Below are 18,940 nucleotides of genomic sequence, written 5' to 3'. Positions count from 1 at the left end.
GGAGGCGGCGGTCCTCGGCTTCGCGGCTTTTTCCTTGCCAAAAAATGGGGAGTCTTAAGGAGGGAAGCGGCGTTCCCCTCAGGGGATGCCGGGGGTCAGACGGGGAGGGGGCAGGCGCGGGGGCTGGGAATGTCTCCCTGCGAAGCCGGATGTAAAATGATGGCAAGCGTGATGCTCATCAGTGGGGCTGCAAGTATTCAATGATAATTTGGGCTATCTAAATGGAAGATGGTTAAAACAGTCAAGCAACATATTCGTTGGAGTTTGTGGCGTGCTTTGTAGTATAACCTAACTCTAATCCCTAGTGTAAGGTGCTGGGAATAGGCTCAGGGCAAGGAGAAACTTCATGTGTGTATATATGTGTGTGTGTATATATATATATATATATATAAAGTGTAGATTGGTACTGATGTTGCTTGGCCATGTACTGCTTTCGTCTTTCAGGTTGCATCTTTTCAAGGAGTGGCTCTTCGCAGCCTTTGCACGGCCTCCCCTCATGATCACCCAGAACACGGAAGATTAGTTTATAAAGGAAATTTGGCAAAGGCAGTGTTAGGTATGTGACTTGAAGTGATTTGTATTGCTTTTTTTTTTAAATCTTAACAGTGTTTAAATAACTTTAAAATGCAACGTTATAGAAGAGAATGTTCTTCTTTCCAACTCTGCTAAAACCTAAATCCCCTGCACAAGAAAAAATATGTGGTGGTGGTGCTTGGTTTCTGCTTTTATACTTAGGTGTCCAGGGAGTTCTGTAGGTACTGTCCATCTCTAACCCCTCAACCTGCTTCCGTTTCTCTTGCAGCCTTTGGAGTGCATTACCCAACTCATTAGTGAACAAAGACTATCTGTAACTGCTATTTGCGTTCTGTATGCTTTCAAATGTTACTGAAATGTTTCTGAAGTACGCAGATGCTACAATGAAAAGCAGTATCTGTAATGACAATTTGTTGGTCTTTCTGTGATCAGTTAATGTTACAAAGATCTAGTGAAAAATAGTCCATTGGATGTTTTCTGATACACAGTTTTTAAATGTATCTTAAAAAACATGAAGTATGCCTTCACATACTTAATTGTCACAGCATCTTAGACTACTTGTTCTCGTGGCTTAAGGACCGTGGGTGATGCACAACACTGGCTACTGTCTTTCAAGCTGCACACAAGATGGCTATGGAGTACTTGTTAATACTGAGTAACTTAGTTTTTCAAGTTATGTATGGTGGGGGACCAAGCAAGCTTCTTTGTAAAGGACACTGAACGTCAACATTAGTTGTTGATGACAAGAGAAATTCCCGATTGTATCTGTGATGATTAACATTATGTGTGTCCATGGCTGGAGTCAAGTTTCTTCTGAAATCAGTTTCCTATCTGTGAAGTGACAACTTCATAGGTATGCATATAGCTAGTAGCTGACTTCATCACAGAAATACATCCAGCTACCAGCTTTGATGAAGCCAACATGAACATATGAACAAACCAGAATAGTGGCAAGAAGACAGGGTTGAACTTTCAATGGTTTCTTTGTGAACTTTAAATGGAAAAAAAAAAAAAAAGTATTTTCAGTAAGCTCAGCTGTTCAAGTAATGCCATCGATATATAGTAGCAGAGAATGTGTAATTATAGAGATAATTTTGCTCAGAAGTATTAACCTCTGTTTTCGTTTTGTTTTGTGTAGGTGTGAGGTTTTTCTCTTACTCCACCAGCATATTCAACCTGTTCATGATGCCCTACATCATGCTCAAAACTGGTATTGGATTTGAAAGCCTGTTTATACAAGCTGCCTTTTATGGGTTAATCGGGTTTTTTACATTTGTAACACCGGTTACTTTGCATGTCCTTACAAAAGGCTATGTGATTCGACTCTATTATAAAGATGAAATGGACACGTATACAGCCATTACATACAACGCGATCTTGGCAGAAAAAGCAACTGTTTTCCATCAGAAAGATGTAAAGATTCCAGACATCACCAAGATGTTTACAACATTTTATGCTAAAACGAAATCAATGCTTGTTAATCCGACGCTTTTCCCGAATCCTCAGGATTATAACCATCTCATGGGTTATGACAAATCCCTTTATTTTAACTTAGAGGAGGAGAAGGAAGCTGATGAAAGGAAATAATTTGAAGATAATGAACGTCACTATTATTGTTCATGGTGCAGTGCTATGTATGTGAAAGAATGTAAAATTCTATTACACTTCCTTAAGTAGCGAATAGCTAGAGTTCCCCAAATGCATTTTGGAATGTATAAAAAAAACCCCATTTTTTATAAACTTGTAAACAATATAAGGGTTTCTTCAGAGTTGATAACACAAAACATAGTAAAAAAAAAAAAAATGCTTAGATCTGTCTTGTGTTTGTCTGTTCTTAGCTTGGTTTTTATTGTTAGGTGTCCAGGAGAATTGTAAAATGTGGGCTGTGTGACAATCTCACCATCTCCATTTCAAAAGGAACCGTTTGTACAAAAAAAATCATCAGTACTCATTACCTGTCAAGTACATAGTTAAGCTTTTAAGCCTTAAAGATTAATTGTATTTAATCCAAAAAGATCAGGCTTTTTTGTCAATGCTGCTGGTGGTGTAAAGGGAGTGGAGATGGCTTTGACTTCCCTTTGTGAGAACATTGGTAGCCAGGAGGAGCCTGCAGAAAGCAGACAGATATTGTTGCTAGTTTCTGCTGTAGCCTCCTTTTAGAGGCCTGCAGGCCTCTGAAAAAGACAGAGAGAATGGTTGCGTCGTCTCAATAATCTCTAGCTACTCACGCCTACTAGATGGTTTCTTCAGCTAAAGTCCTGCTCAGAGGAACTCTGTCCCCAGAGGTGGAGAACAAGAAGCCTCTCTTGGTGGGTGAGGGGAAGCACCTTAGCAAAAGATTGGCTCTGTGAATATCCCGTTGAAAACGTTCTTTATTTGAACTGACTTAAAGAAAATACGAGCAGCTAGGGGTTAAAGTGGACTCTGTCAGCATTTACATAAGGTAGGGAAGCAAAGGGGAATCTCCTGTAGATTACTGTATAGGTCTTGTGCCTTTGAAAAACATACCTCTTCATTTTTAGCACTGCAAAGAAAGCCACCTTTAGCTGGAGTAAAAAGAGGATTAGATCTCTTTGTGTGACTAGACTGGTTAGTTCTGCACTGAGTATGTGGAAATAGGATTTAAATGTTCTTAGCCCAAGGAGAGGTTTGTCCTGTAAACTGACAGATACTTGTTTTCAAATCATGAAAGGCCTAAATATTTTGAGGTTTAAAAATTACTAAAAAAAAAAAAAAGCAAAATTCAAATGAATCCTTTTGTATTAGCAGTGCCCTTTGTAATAAGTAAATCTGATGCTTGCTACTAACTGTCATCCTGATACTGCAAATAAAAAATAATTATAACTACCTTTACAGATGTTTCCTAAGTTCTAGCTGAAAAATTGTATTTAAAATTCTAAATGTCTTCCAAGACTATTATTTCAGTTTTGTGTCACAGGCTGACACTATAGGTCATATTAAAACATCAGTGTTTTTAAATGTTGTATTTCTGACTGTTGAAACTGCTCTCAATGTACTTGACGAGTAATTAAAAGGCAAATCATCCCATCCAGATATTTTTATGGTAAATCTTTTGTGTTGGCACAGCTATAACTTTAAAAGCCTGATCTAGCCCCATTAAGCCAGTACCACTTAATAGGTAACGATAATATAAAAAAGAAAAAAAGTCCATAAAAGATACTGAAGATGTGAGGCCAGTAACAAGAAATTCTGATCACCTGATTGTACTACTTGTCCTTATTGAAACAATGTTTTACACTTATTGAAAAGAATCTTTCCATTCTTCCCGTGTCTGATGCATTCACTCTCTTCTTGTACTTGTGGATAAAGTTAACTTCCCCAAATACAGGGACAACAGGAAATAGATTTTGCAAGAGAAAGTAAAGCAAAGGCCCCCAAATTCTGTATACATACCCCTTGAGCAATATCAAAATCCTCAGCCTTTTATTCTGACTGCAGAAAATTTTCACTGTTAAATTTGAGATTTGGCTGATTCAGATTTAAGCAGCAATAGTAAGAGATTTCCACCCCAGTGCTAAGTTTCTCAAAAAGAAGTATGGAAGTTAAACGTTATTTCTTTTATCTGTTTGTCTTCTGGCAGTGAAATGCAAGTTAAGCTAGTAGGTGGACTTCTGACACATAGATGATTTAAAAAAAAATAATTAAAAAATCCAGATTTCTACCAGTAGATAGATGATGATTCTGGTCATGATGTAGTCTCAGAAAAGTATTTTATGTTTCCAATATGCAGCTTGAAAATAATGGTAATTCCATGGCTTTCTTTTAATAGTACTTTTACATTAAAGAAAGGGAAGACCAAACTTACTAGAGAAGGTTATATTTTACCTGCTTCAGCGTTGTTTGCTGCTAACTTGGCAAATTCAGTTTGGGAAACAACCAAGTTGTAAATCTTAAAATCATAAATACTTGTTATGGTTGCCAAATACGTATGGCTTCAGCCCCATCCCTGTTAGCGTTTCCACCTCTGCCTGTCCTTGTGTATAATCCCAGGATTCTCAGATTTTCCTTTTTTTCAGATTTTTCTTACAGTGTGTACTTAGAATCATCAAATCATTTAGACTGGAAAAGACCCTTAAGATCATCCAGTCCAACTATTAACCTAACACTGCCAAGTCCACCACTAAACTATGTCCCTAAGTGCCATATCTCCCAAGTCTTTTAAATACCTCCAGGGATGGTGACTACCACTTCCCTGAGCAGCCTGTTCCAATGCTTGACAACCCTTGTGGTGAAGAAATTTTTCCTAATATCCAATCTAAACCTCCCCTGGTGCAACTTGAAGCCATTTCCTCTTGTCCTATTGTCTGTTAATTGGGAGAAGAGACCGATCCACCCTCACTACAACCTCCTTTCAAGTAGTTGTAGAGAGTGATAGGGTCTCCCCTCAGCCTCCTTTTCTTCAGGCTAAATAACCCCAGTTCCTTCAGCCGTTCCTCATAAGACTTATGCTCGAGACCCTTCACCAGCTTTGTTGTCCTTCTCTGGACACACTCCAGCACCTCAATGCCCTTCTTGTAGTGAGGGGCCCAAAACTGAACACAGTATTTGAGTATATTTGCACATATGTGACGGGTTTAGATCCTTGGACCTTGTTGAGAGCAGTACAGACTAGTATTCCAACAACTGTAGTTTCTTCTTCATGTTAGAAACAAAATAAAGGAATGGAAATGTAATCCAAAAGGACTTCTAGATGCATTTCTGTTTGTCTTTGGGTTCTGAAGAGTCTGCCTGAATACAGGTATTTTACAGTGCACTGAGTGCACTTACAAGTGGGAAACTCTCAAATGCTTGGTGTCCTTCTAAGCTAGGGAATGCACATAAACCAAAACAGGTCCTCTTGGTCCTAACAAGTCCTGCAAGAGACTGTAGAGTTGTCGTGCTTTCAATTGACAGATTGCTATCAAGTCATTCCCAAAGCCTGGTTATTTTAGCTCCACATCCTTCACAATCCTGTTGATCTTGTGAACTCTTTTCTTCTAGTTTATTTTTCTTTGGTTTTATACACTTGGTGAAAAACAGTTCTAATTGCGGAAGTATTACTTCCTGATAACATTTTCACCCCTGGAAGTCACTGATGTTTCTTTGGGCATAGGTAACTTGTGTACACCATGGAAGAAACAATTCCTTTATAAGACCCTGGGAATGTGCTCATACATGTGGAGATTCTGAAGGAAATACTGATGTAGAAGCCCAGTCTTCTAAAATACGTGACTTACCAGCTGTCTCATTTGCAAGGCTACAGCGATGTTGAAGGTTGCCGGCTCCCGCAGCCTTTCCAGCAGCAACCAAGCACTTGTCCCTGGCAGATGGGTCTCGCATCTTACCCTGGTACCAGTTTCATTCAATCTGGTGTGAAGACCAGGAATGTATTAAATGATTCAACCTTCTTTCCTAGACAGTGGCTTCCTGTCCCCTTCCAGACTTAAAGAGCTTCCACAGAAGGTCATAGGTGACTGCTTTTTTTTTTCCTAGGAAAACAGACAGGATCCATGCGAATATCTCTTATTGGTCTTTGACTGCACGCTATTTTCTTGCCAGTGTCGCTCTCCCTTTTTCTCAAGTTTTTGGCTTTGTCCACAGTATTATGCATTAGTCCCTGTCTGGTTTTAATTGTAAAGTACAATACTTCTTGTCATTCTTTAATGTTATTTTTTAAATTAAGTTATCCCACAACCCTCAGCTTTTTCTTGCAAACATAAAAAATTCTGATGAGAAGATTGTCCCCTTTTGATACTTTGAAGAGAAATCTTTAAAGCCCTGAGGTACTTCACACTTTTAACCACATTCTCTAGAATCAAAAGGTAACTAATTTCACTGGAGCTTGCTTTATTAAAAACCAAAGTAATCACACTGGCAAAGATGAAGAAAATCTGTGTAGATCTTTGCATGGTACCGTGACAGCCTAATTTAGGTGATGGAAACTTCATGAAATTCTGTTTGTGCTCTAAAAACTAAGAGCACACATGTGAATTATTACAATTGCTCAGTATAACTTAATAGGTGGAAACTTGGTAGGCTGCTGCAATTTGGTTGCCCTGGAGTTCTGTGGTCATACCACGGATTTCTTCAAGCCCCCACATACAACATGGCCTGCTGCAACCCCCCTGAGAAATGGGACAAGTGTGCTAGCTACGAGTTGGATCCACTATAATAAGATTATCCCCCAGCTCTACAGACCTCAGCGAGCAGCTATTTTAAGCAGGCAAGAACAGAGAACAAGAGCAAATGACCGCAAAACATGTCCAGCTGTCTCCATTTCTGGAATACCAGGGTGGACAGCGTTGCTGTGGTGTGCTTTCTATCAGCCTCAGGTGGGACACAGCCCTTTTTCTCCCTTCACCCTCTGCTTTCTCTTCTCCTTGACAGCTTTAATGGTTTAATGTATACTTTAAGAGTATAACCATAAGCTTTAATCTTAAACTTGGCTCAGAAAGAATAAACCGTAAGCCTACTGGCAACAGACAGAGGGTTATTTCCAACATAATTGTTTCCACAGGATACCACCTGGTGTGTATTTGCTTCCCTTGAATGGCCTCCAGTGGTTTAATGTGTTATATTCAAATCAAACCACTAAGCCAAAGTGCATACGGCATTTTAAATAATGTATTAAGAATAATGTACATCGCTTTTTCTTTCTTTCCACAACTATTTGCTTTCTTACTCAAACACTACCAGCTCACCACTGGGTACGCGCTGGTGCACTGCTCTTGGGTCGGGCTGCCCTGGCGCCCTCGGGTGCGTCATCAGCTGTGCGTAGTGGAGCTGAATCCTCTACCTCTTTCCAGCATCCCTGGGCTTGGCTTTCTGCTTCCACTATCAACATTGTCAGAGATCGGACGAGAAGATTTGAGAAGAGAGGTTTACTCATGAATTGCTGCAATTTTCCACTTTTTATGTTGATTGCCAAGTGTGTTTTTGTTTTGTGAATGCATGCCTTATATATGTCCCCTTTATATTGCAGTGTCTTCAGCAGCAGCCCTAAACCCAGGATCAGAAGTAACAAACACGTCTGCTTCCAGCTGCAAAAATACATACTTCACAAATGGTCCTGCAAGGTAAATTAAATTATTATTGCCTCTTTCTTTATTGAATGAATGTGTTTAACATCTTAAAAGAGTTTTCCATTAATGTGAGGTTTTGGTACATGCCAAGAATGAGGACATAATTTTTAATTCTGACTGACTAACACTTTGAAACAGAGTGCTTTCCTCTGCTGTACTGGTATACTATTATTTATTTTTCTGTGATGGGATATTATGATAATATATATTATAAATCTTTCCTGAGGGAGATTTCAGTGACTTATATGTGCTTAAAGTCAAAGTACTCATCTGCAGCCAACAATCCAAACACAAAGTGATTGTTTTGAAAAGCAATCACAAGTAAGTTAAGCACTTTATAGACATATTGAGAAAGAAGGTAAAAATACCATAAATTAGTTTAAGGATTTTAACCACAAATCAGTGTGGAGGCTTGGAATTAAACTTCTACTCTCACCATCTTGGATGTAGACAAAATGAAAAGTCATAGGTATGAAGTCCTACATTTTCTAGACTTGGATTTATTTTATGTACTGTTAATGGGATATGAGAGTTGGTCCCTACTGAATGTAGTTGCAAATGATTTCAAAATAAATGAAGTAAATTGCCACAACACTCTAGTGAAGTAACACTATTGTGTAGCTCTTTCCACTTCTCTTTCTCTCCTTTTCATGTTCTTTCTGGATCAGAGTATAGAAGAAAAAGATTATAGTAAAGAAAGAGTATTTAGTAAAAGTTAAATATGTAGAAGTTTATGTGCTTCATCTCCAGTGCCCTTCATACTGACTAGAAAGGGACAGAGCAGACTCCTCTCATCCATAGTGCGCGAGTTTGGGCTTTCAGTGAGCATCACAAGAGGTCAGTTCTATGAATGGCATCGATAAGGGGCATCAAAAGCCACAAGCATCTAAAACTGAATTTGCTGAAAAGATTTTAAAATTTTTGAGGTTATTTTGATTTAAGGACAATTTGACCAGACACAATGGTCAAGGCTGTAGACTTTGTAATTGTGGTCATAAGTGGTATCTTAGCCCTGATACCAGTAGAACTTACTGTTCCCGTTTTCCCATTAGCCAGCCAGATCCTTTTTAAAATGGAGCCTAATTATGCTGTTTTTTGAAAGCATTGGAATAGTCTTGACTTGTGCAGTAAACATGCAATAAGAAACAGGAGGGGATACAGAGGTTTCCCCATGTGTCTGTCTGTCTAAGCCACCAGGGGGGACTCATTCCTCATCTATATCACTTAGAGCAGCAAGTGTCTTAAAAAAACCCCACCTATTCTTGAACCAGGTCTAGAAAGTCCGAGAGTTCAGCAGAGGGCTTGTCTCCATTGAAGTTAAAAAAGCTTTTGTATAAAATCTTGTAAATCTGCAGCGCCCTTTCCAGTCTGCCCATGAGTACATCAGCCACCCAACACACTGCGCAGCGAAGTGAGGACAGGTCTGGCCGCAGAGGGACAGATGCGCTTTCAGCCGGGTGATGGTGTATGTCAATAGGGTACAGGCAGTGCCATCTCACACCTGCTTCAAACTGACCTGTGACTTTTGCTAAATCTATTGGACTGACAGAAGATCCAGCAGAGAGCTTGGCTTGGCTTCTCGCTCATTAGGCTCATTCTGCATCAGTGACCATGGCATTGTGGTTGAAAGGGACCTTTTTTTGACTGTACATGCGCAAGGTAGCTCTTCTTTAGGGGCTGCTTCATCACCCCTTAGTGGCTGTCTCATTACTCCATTTGTTTTTCCAACTACTACAGCCTTCCCAATTTATTTCAATTTCATTACGTATTTTACTGAGCAAAATTTGGCCATTTTGAAACAGAACTGTATTATTGCTGTGATTACAAAGGGTTTGTATGTTTTATAGCGTCCTATTAAACAACAGCAGAAATCTGTGTGCCATTTATGTACTCTGGAGATCTGTCAGGAAAGTTGTATAATTTTGAATTTCCACTTAAAAGCCAAATGTTAGAAGTTTCTTTCAGTCTTGAACTCTGTCAGGCTGATGGGATTCTTCTTGTGGTTTGTAGAACCATTTGGAAATACTGAAGAGAATTCTCTAGCCATACTAAAATTTCAAATTTTTATCTTAGTGAATTATTACATGCATTAAATCATTAGTTGATACTTTTAGGTAGTTCTAATAGAATTGTCACTCACTCCCCTTCTTCTGGGCACAATCAGTCACGTTTCTGTGCGTGTCGCTGTTCCTAAACTGTTTTCAACATTACACATTTGGAATTCTGAAAACAAAATTCTTAATACTTTATCGTTAAAATATGTAAAATATTACCCTAGTGTGCACAGAATTTGTGAGAACGAAAGGTTTTAGACACTGATGTGGAGTGGGGAGAGTTAGAGCAATTGATTAAGTTATATTTGTTGTAAAGAATTTTTATCGAGTTTCATGCTTACACAAAACCAAATCCCTGTCTGTTTTGTATACAGCTTCTTTTTCATAACAAATGCAATTTCTGATCTAAGAGAAGCCTCCATACATACATACAGATCAAGAAGGTAACTCATGAGAAAATAATTTGGTTAAGTTCTGTAAGTCATTCTTCCATAAATTCAGTAAGTTTCCATATTTTATTATATTCAGAAAAAAAATGTAATTGTGTTTCCTGTCTGTTAGATGGTAATTGTGCTCTCTTGAATGAGGTATTAGACTTTTTTGATTTTTTTTTTAGTTGGAACTAGCAATATTGGTGGGTTTGTGCAGTACAAGCTGACCCAGTTTAGTCCATAGAACCAATATTTTAGATACAGGAAAAATATGCTGTTCTTTGTGTATTGCACTAGGGGGGTATCCAATATGAAAAGTGGTTTAAGAATTTTTATTTTAGTGTTTCAAATTTGAATACCAAAATCTGCAACCTGGACTGTTTTCAACACCCCAGGTTAAAATTGGGTTCCTACCCTCTCTCCAGTTGTGACCGGTAGATTCTGTGTCCTTACAGAAACATCTCACTCAAAATTTTATAGCTTTTGCTATTAACTGTCTCGAGTCCGGTGTCCACCGGCCCCATGCCCGTGCCATGCAGTCACACACCAGTCAGGGGTTGGGCTCTGCTCTGGGGCAAATCGTGCAGCGTCTGCAGCAGAGACTGCGGGGAAGAGCACGGGAGAAGGTCACAGAAGGAGGACAGGTGGGGCCATGGGACTCAGCAGTTGTAATTTTATGGATTTGTAAGATTTTTTTCACTAAGAAGTTTAACTGTGATAGATACAGCTTTGAAGACGGTAGCTGAGATAGTGCAGGACATCAGTGGTTCAACTCAATAACATGTCAGATGGTTGCCTGCAGCTCCCATCCTTACCTCCGTTTGGAAATACATCATCTCATTACACTCCTCCGGAGTACCGGTGTGTTCTTAAAGCACTGTGAGCTTTGTAAGAGATTCATTCTGAAACCTTCTGAGAGTTATTGACTACCATATAATAAAAGAGTGGACTTATTGACTACCATATCAATAAGAAGGGACTTGTTTTTCACCATTTATGGATTTTTCTCTTCTTTATTATATACAGGAAACTCTGTGAGTGTTTGAAATCATGCCTTAACAAATGTTACATCTGATGAGTCAACTAAACTTGCCCTTTACGTGCTTCTGGTAATCACAATTTTACTTCTCCACACTTCCCCATTTCACACAGTTTTCTCTTTCATTTTTCACTCGTGGCTTGAGCTACGCTGTCTGGGGAAAAAGTAACAACAAAGGCAGAAATCCTTTTTCTTCACAAAATTTATTGTGATGATAACTGATAGTGCTGCAGTAAGATTAATCAAGATTGCACAGAATTTGACAAAATAACCGAATATACCCTGAAGACATGTGACTGAGGCTGACTGTGCTGAATTTTTGTTCCTCTTTCCCCAAAACAAGGTTTTAGTCCATCGAATACTGAGCCAAAAAAGTAACCATGTTTGGACTTTTTTTTCTCATTTTATTCACCCCTGGAGTCAGTGAATTTCTTTGTACATCGTCAGATCTAGAAATGTCGTATACTTTTTGTGGTAAGTAAAAAAATAGCTTATTCTTTTCTTACTGGTGTTTGCACAATAATTACTGTAGTCTGAGAGAATGTGAACTTCCTTTCAAATTTTTTCTGTTATTAATTACCCTATTATAAGAATTATACGGCATAGGCGTAAATATTACCACAATGCTGATTGCAGCAGCTAAGAGAGAATGTTACTCCCAAATAGAGCAGGCATGGTTTGATTCAGGAAATATTAGAAGATAAGGGATTTAAATTTGTTTTGCAAGTATTGTGTTTTATGAATTATCCACATTGCTTTAGCCAATATACTACAATGAAAAGCTCTAAATAAGTGGGAAAAAAAGGAGGAATGTGATATTCTGCCAGGCTGGAGGATCAGTCAGGCTCTGGGACAACATAGTGTGTCCCTTCTTGCCTTGTCTGTGTCATAGGCCACTGGATCTATGTAGTTCACTGAGGTTTTTGGTCTATTGTGCAAGAACTTGGCACCTCCCTGATTTCCATGGTGAACAGGCTCAGTGTGCCCATGTGGACTCAGTGGCTGAAGGTGGGCTTTTGAGGAGATCTTTCGCAAGGAAAGGCCCATGTCTTTTGAAAATCTGTGTAATAGAGCTATATAGACTGAGGCACAGGAGGGGATGTGTATTTTGGGTACTTTGCTTTACATTCGTACTCATGCTAAAAATGTAACAAGCCTGAAAGTGGCGGTACTTAAGCTTGCGAACCAAACTATGGAGACCACGGTGAGTTTTGTTTGCCCTTTTTTTTTCTGTCGCAATTTCCCATGCGTAATTGCACCTGAGATGAGAAGCTGACTGCTGGTTACCAACGGCCAGCCAGTTTCCCTTTTCACGTCCCTTGCATTAATCCCCGAAACACAAGGCAGAACCCCTCACTGTAAATCACCCTGCCATCCCGTTTGCTCCGTCTGGATTAGCACATGGAGCATCCCCCTGCCCCAGTCTGCCCTCAGGGGACAGCACACTCGGGAGGGTAGAAGCAAGATGAATTGAACAGCCTTCTTTCAAAAAAAAAAAAAACCAAAAAAACCTGACTGGAAATCCTTCCAAAGGATTAATTTTTGAAAAATTAAAATATGAGCTAATGGAGTCTAGGTTGGATTAGATACTGATTGTGTGATTTTTATTATTTTCCTGGAAAAGCCTATTCACACTACCAATATGAAATACTTTTTTCCTGTAGATTCTACAGCTCATGCTTTCGTGTTTAACATGACACCTTGCAGCACCATGAACAAACCCGTCTGGAATGCTACTCTTACCTGGATTCCAAGTGAGTCCCTCTTGACCCGACAATTACATTCTGCAAATGCAAAAAGCTGACACTTCTTCCTAAATGCCAGATGATTTAGGAGATCAGCTTCTGTGGTTAAAAATGGAATAGATAAACTACAGTGATGGACGGAAATGATGATTTGTGGAAATAAGCGTGTGCGAGTTTTATTTGTTGGAGCAGTTACCAGGTCTCTGCACGCTAACAGGCGCTGTACACGCAAACCTGAGGTGGTTTAGGTGCACGTGTTTTTGTCTGGAAGAAGCAGATGAGATTTGTAGCACATAAGCTCTTCTGGCCTGGAGAAGATCCAAGACTTTTTAAGGAGAGAGAATATCATTAGGCTATCCGAGTATGGCAGGACTTCTACTAAGAATATGCATGTTCCAGAAGCTGGAGATGGGACTGGATTGTGTATGCAAACCCAACTTTAATCATCAAATCCAGCTTTAAGCTGGCAAGCTGAGTTGCTTATGAAATGGCTGTATCATAAACTTCACCTTCTGAGTGAAAACTCTGGAGCTGAACTAAGTCTGCTTCCCTCGAAAGATAACTCTGTGGTGGCCACCAGCATTCAGGACAGTTTGTTTGCAACACCTGCTTGAAACTACAGCATCCTCATCTGAGTATTTATTTGAGTGAGCTGTGGAGCTGCGTCAACTCTGTTATCTTTGCTGAAGAAATTGAAACGGATTTTGAAATTGCTCACTCAAATACTTTTTAGGACTGATTTTTTGGTTGAAAACCAGCTTTTTGTTTTTCTGGAAGTAACAGTTTTCAATACATGTATTTTTGTTAGTTTTGGGGGGAGTCTTTAAAAAATACTGTATTTCAGAGAAAACTAGTTTTTATTGAAACAGTGTGTCTGCATATATGTTTTTCCTCCCCACTTGCTACCATTTTCTTACTTGCAATGTCTTAACTAGGAAGTGACATCACCTTTTTGAAGATTGTCTTCAACGTTTGGTACGAAGGTGCCAAAGCGTTACACTGGAAAGAAACCCTCTGCAGCGGAGCTGACGACGAATACTCAGTGTGCGCATCGCTGAAAGGAGGTCGGTGTGGAAAATGCACGGTGCCTTCCCCTTGCCTGGCAGGTTCCCCCACAAACAGTGCCATACCCTGCCAGCCCTTTTTCACCGCTAAGCGGATTTCTGAAAATACTAATTGATCAACCCAGGCAGTCAGATTTTTCTCTCCACAGCAGAGATCGGTTCATCTCGCTTGGCAGGCAGCAGACTTCAGAACAGGCAGTTCTCCAGTGCCAGAACCCCACTAAAATTCTACACTTTAATATCCACGTACTGCAGTTTCCATCTCTATAAATTAGGATTACTAATATCCTTCATCTCATTATGACATTTGTATTGTCAACATCTCTAAAGTGACATGGAAAAATTACATTTGACTGGACTGTACACAAAACTTGAGAGGAGCTACAGGCACTACTAATATCCAGACCACAGTTTATTTACATAAGCATCTGGATGGGTTTTTAAAGAGATTCTCTACACCCATGAGTAATGCTTTTTTTAATTAGAGAAGAGTCAATCCCGTTGTAGGGGCTAACAAACATTAACGTGACACAGACCCAGATCCAGAGAACTCAGGCTGGATGTCAGACTAAAAGCGAAAAAGACCAGGAGGAACATCAAAATAGGCCATCGATGTTCTCCTTTAAAAACGATTATCAGCTCTTTTCACTCGTCATTCTGCTGAACTACTATTACAAGTTAAATTGTTGGAGTCATCACAGTAGGATGGGTCTGTAGGAGATGTTGCAGGAGCATGGTGGTTAATGTCTATTTTCCAAGATCTGGTTTAGCCAAATAGGCAGAGCTGTGGGAGGAGAAACAGGTGAGGGCTTTATCACTGAAAAAGCAAATGGCATTGTCGGTGCTGCTGAGAGATACGCTATATTGCTTTGAAGTTATTTAGGAACTTGGATTGATGGCTTTGTGATTAACTAACCATTTATATTACAATTATCTCTGTTTTACAGAAACAATTACAGCAGAATTTGACATTAAAGGTGCAAGAATAACATTTCCAAAGGTACTTTTCAGTATTTTATATAGAGGAATAACTGTAGTAAAATAACATACTTGTATATATTTTCTGGAAAGAGATGTTCACTGAAACTGTAGAAAACAGCAAAAGGAAATGTCAGAAAACTTTCTCATGCCTGAGGTGATGACTCTGGAATAGTAGCAGCTCTGAAATGCTAAATGTCCTCAGGTTATTATTTCTCTATTATTCCTTCTTTATCTTATAAAAGAAAAGACCAAAAGTATTAGTTAACATCACCTTAATCATTCCATTTTGTTTGATAAATTACTGTGTTTCCTTTTACGTGTTTGAGTAAATCCATCCATATTCTTTCTGCCCATTTCATTCTTTATTTTACATTCTCTTCATGCTCTGGTCTGTTCCTCCCTGAAAACCTTTTCAAAGACTTGAAGAGGGATAAGAATATCCAAAAGTCAAAGCAATGCAGCACCAATCCTCAGGTTAGCCCACTTTCATCCAACACCTGCCTCATCAGCCACCTGAGCCTTGCTGAGACCCTAACATTAGCCTTACCATCCCTATTAGTCCCCACAAACACCACTAAGGTGCTCCTACTGGCACAAAATCTCCAGCCTCCCCTTAACTCAAAGCTCATGGGCCTCTAACAGAGTTGAACTCTAGCCCAGCAGCTCTTCTAGCCCCCAGAGCTGGTAGTAGACACGAATGTCCTCTGCTGTAAGCAGTTCTCATATAGATGAGGTGCTTGTGGCAGACCTGACTCTTCCTGGTGGGAGTCTGCCACACCAGGAACCAACCCTAATCATAGCCTTTAACATCAGCTGGAAACTCTTGCAAGCCTCCCAGTCTTTAGTCCTAAGAGCCCATCAGCTCCCAAGCGCTCATCCCCAGTTTGCCATATCAGAAAAGGAAGGTGACAGGGGTACAAGAAGGTAGGGCAAGACCTGGGTTCAGTAAAGGCCAGCAAGATATTGTTTGTCCTGGTGCCTACAAAAGCCTGTCTGTGCGAGGGTGTGAAGATGCGTAGAAAACAGTTAAACCTGGGACTGTCCAGTACTGTTACAAGACTAGTCAGAAGCTGTGCGGTGTGTAGCCCGGAGGATTTCCCTAGGGCTGACTGTAAAATACAGAGGCTGTTGTTGCAGCTACCTGTGGTCTGAATATGGGTATTGGGGCAAAAAGGGGGCAAGAAGCAGAAAATGGAAGTGTTGACAGGGCTGAACCCTTGCTAGATGTAAGCTATGGGGGCTGGTAAGGATACTGCCTCACAGCGCGGGAAAAAAGAAGCCCATTGCTGCAGAACACAGCCTGGCATATCAGCCCAGGTAATTCCTGCTTATGGAGTCAGAAACATTACTCCAGAGAAGGGCTCTGGAAGGGGGGAGCAGGCGCCCTTGGGAGCACAGGCCTCGTTGGCTTGAGAGAGGACCCTGACAAGGGCAAGCTGGACCACAGCCTACTGCTGTTCCTTAGTGCCCTGGTCATGAGAAGAAAGTCTAGCAATATTTTTTTGTGTATACATATATCTGAGTATACCCATGATAACAGTCCCTGATGGGAATCTTTCTTTTTACACCTTAACAGAAATAACCAGAACCATTCCAAGTTACTTGGACAAAATTGGGAAGAGTTATGCACTAATTTTCTTTTTCTTTTTTCTTGCTTGCTTTTAGGGCAATTATAACATTATTTTACAAGGATTCTCTGATGATTCTGAGAATAATATGATCATATGCTTGAATTTCACCATGATAGTAAAACAAGATGCTTTCTGAATTTGACCAACATTTCAAATAATTCCAGACCGAGGAGGTCGCTTCTGCAAGCAACCGGAATATGAGCTGACAAATAATAAGCACACTAATTTTCCTGAGGTAGAATACATCATGTACTGTCTGGAAAGCTACGTGATGGATAGTCTTATCCATTTATAGCACTGCTGTAATCAGGTGCTCAGCCAATGTGCACAGAATCTCTGGGAATCAGGCATCCTGATTAATCCACAGAATGACCCTGACTGGATGTCAGGCTGAGGACTGCATTTCGGTGCTGTGCCTTGAGTTATGAAAAAGCCGGTTCCTTCAGACTGCACTAAACTAATACAAGATGTTTTGAAATGTAAGAATCAGTTCACCAGTACTCAGTTTAATATGTAACAGCAATTGAATCTGGGAACCCTGTTGGTTTTGAGGGTTTTTTTTCTTTCAACAATAAAACCTCATTGTACAATCAATTTGAGAAATGGTTTTTATTCTCCTGTCATTTGCTGATTATCTTTAGAGGTTTCCTAATGTTCTACTCTGTTTGCACTGAGCTGAACCAGAGGAGTAGCAATTTGTTATGTGGTACCACTGATGTGAATAAAATGCAGATATGTTTCCTGTTACACTGATCCGGTGTGACTGAATTTAGCCTTCCAGACCTGTAACTGCAACCCCATAGCGTGTTTTTAGCTCTTGCTCAGGGTCTGAGGGGCAGAGACTACACAAGCTGTCTCCTTCAGAAGTAGGAGGATGGTCGGTGCCCAACAGGTTGATCTTTTTCTCGGTTACCAAAAGCTTGTCTAAAGCTCCTGCTGTGCCTTCTGCCTCTTGGGCAACCCGACATTCAGTACCCACCTTCACTCTCTGCTGTGCCTCCACACCTGAGACCTTCAGTAAGATTTTGATGGAGTATAAGATTTGGTCCTTAGGAAGAGAGCTGGCATCCTTCCAGACCTCGTGGTGCTTTGATGCCGCTGTATGGTGAAAGACGCCTGGCTGGTACAGCACACAAATGCTTCCTGCCTTCAGACAGGTATCCTCCTTACGACATTAGGATGCCACGTCCTCTTTTCATCCTCATCCCCCAGCCAGCGGTTGCTTAGTGAGTTCAGATGCTTTTCTCTGAAGAACAGGCCGGTGTTGAAGGTGCACATTGCACTGGCTGCCAGGTCGTGCTGTGTCTAGCAGATTGCTTCCAAATGCCTGGAAAAATTAGAAACTAGAACAAACCAGCTCTCAGGCTGCTAAATACCAAGCATGAAAATTAGTAGAAGGGAAGACTTTAATCTCACTTTACACTCAAAGAGGTTTTTGAATGGAGTACCAGGGGAAAAAAAAAACCCAAACCAAACCAAAACCCCACACCCAAAAATGTAGATACTCCATTTAAAAATTGTTTTCAATATAGCTAATTTGGCAATCTAAAGTAAAATCATCAAAAAACAATACAAATATAAGAAGCAGAGCTGCATTATGGTGGAGACAAGAAACCACGATTACATCCAAGTGTCAGTGGCAAAGCATCTATGCTTGCACTCAGTCCACAGATGTTCCAGGAGCAGTCCATGACCGAGTATCACAGCACCTCCTCCTCACATTTGAAACAAGCTAGTAGAGTTGCAATCAGTTTCCTCTTAATCTAAAATATCAATCAAAAAGCAGGCAGAGACCCTGATAACTAATTTTTACTTTTCTTCTTCGATTTTTCTCATTTCAAATAGCATTACTGGTCTAGGTAACAGTCTTACTGTGTGATGTCCCTGTGTACCCACTTCACAGCGTCCAGCAACCGCCAGCTGAAGCCTCAAAACAGTTTGTAGTGACAAAGTGTTCTGAGATTTTTGCTGCCCTGAATTATTTGGGGTGTTAGAAGAAATGTTCTGTTTAGTAGGAGAGACTGGCAGCTCCTGGAAATCAAGGACATTCACATGCTCTATTTTTCATAAACACAGGTTTTAATGTCTTATAGATGTTACAGGTAGAAATGTACAGGTAGAAATAGAGTTTCTGTATCTAAATAGAGACATTTACAGATAAACATATATATTCGGTAGCTTGCATTGCAGGCTTTTATAGTGTAGATCTTCAGCTGATGGGTTATGCTTGCACATGCCAGCAGACAGGATTGCGAGGCAGAATGCAGGAGCCACAACTTTATAAAGCAAAGACCTTTCAAAGGCCTCAAGCTCCCTCCTGCGCCTGCCTGAAGGTTTCCACTTACTACAGTGCTGGTGGCTGCTGTGCCGTGTTCCCCC

At 40.2% G+C, this 18,940-nt stretch overlaps 2 protein-coding genes across 2 annotated transcripts; both read left to right on the top strand.

Annotated features, from left to right (window-relative positions):
- The first annotated feature begins 85 nt into the window (after positions 1–85).
- Positions 86–2,194, top strand: TMEM70 (transmembrane protein 70). The gene is made up of 3 exons (XM_009891963.1): positions 86–151; positions 400–556; positions 1,673–2,194. The coding sequence occupies exons 1-3, from the start codon at positions 86–88 to the stop codon at positions 2,119–2,121; spliced, it is 672 nt and encodes a 223-aa protein (XP_009890265.1). The 3' UTR covers positions 2,122–2,194.
- A 9,326-nt stretch (positions 2,195–11,520) lies between these two features.
- On the top strand, positions 11,521–16,697 carry LY96 (lymphocyte antigen 96). The gene is made up of 5 exons (XM_009891893.1): positions 11,521–11,614; positions 12,805–12,894; positions 13,821–13,949; positions 14,897–14,949; positions 16,596–16,697. Exons 1-5 carry the CDS (start codon positions 11,521–11,523, stop codon positions 16,695–16,697), a joined length of 468 nt encoding a protein of 155 aa, XP_009890195.1.
- The last annotated feature ends 2,243 nt before the right edge of the window (positions 16,698–18,940 follow it).

Source organism: Charadrius vociferus, unplaced genomic scaffold (assembly GCF_000708025.1).
Source record: "Charadrius vociferus isolate BGI_N301 unplaced genomic scaffold, ASM70802v2 scaffold15, whole genome shotgun sequence".
Taxonomy (NCBI): Eukaryota; Metazoa; Chordata; class Aves; order Charadriiformes; family Charadriidae; genus Charadrius; species Charadrius vociferus.
The sequence above is the reverse complement of the archived record's forward strand: the minus strand, read 5'-3'. Positions and strand labels throughout refer to the sequence as shown.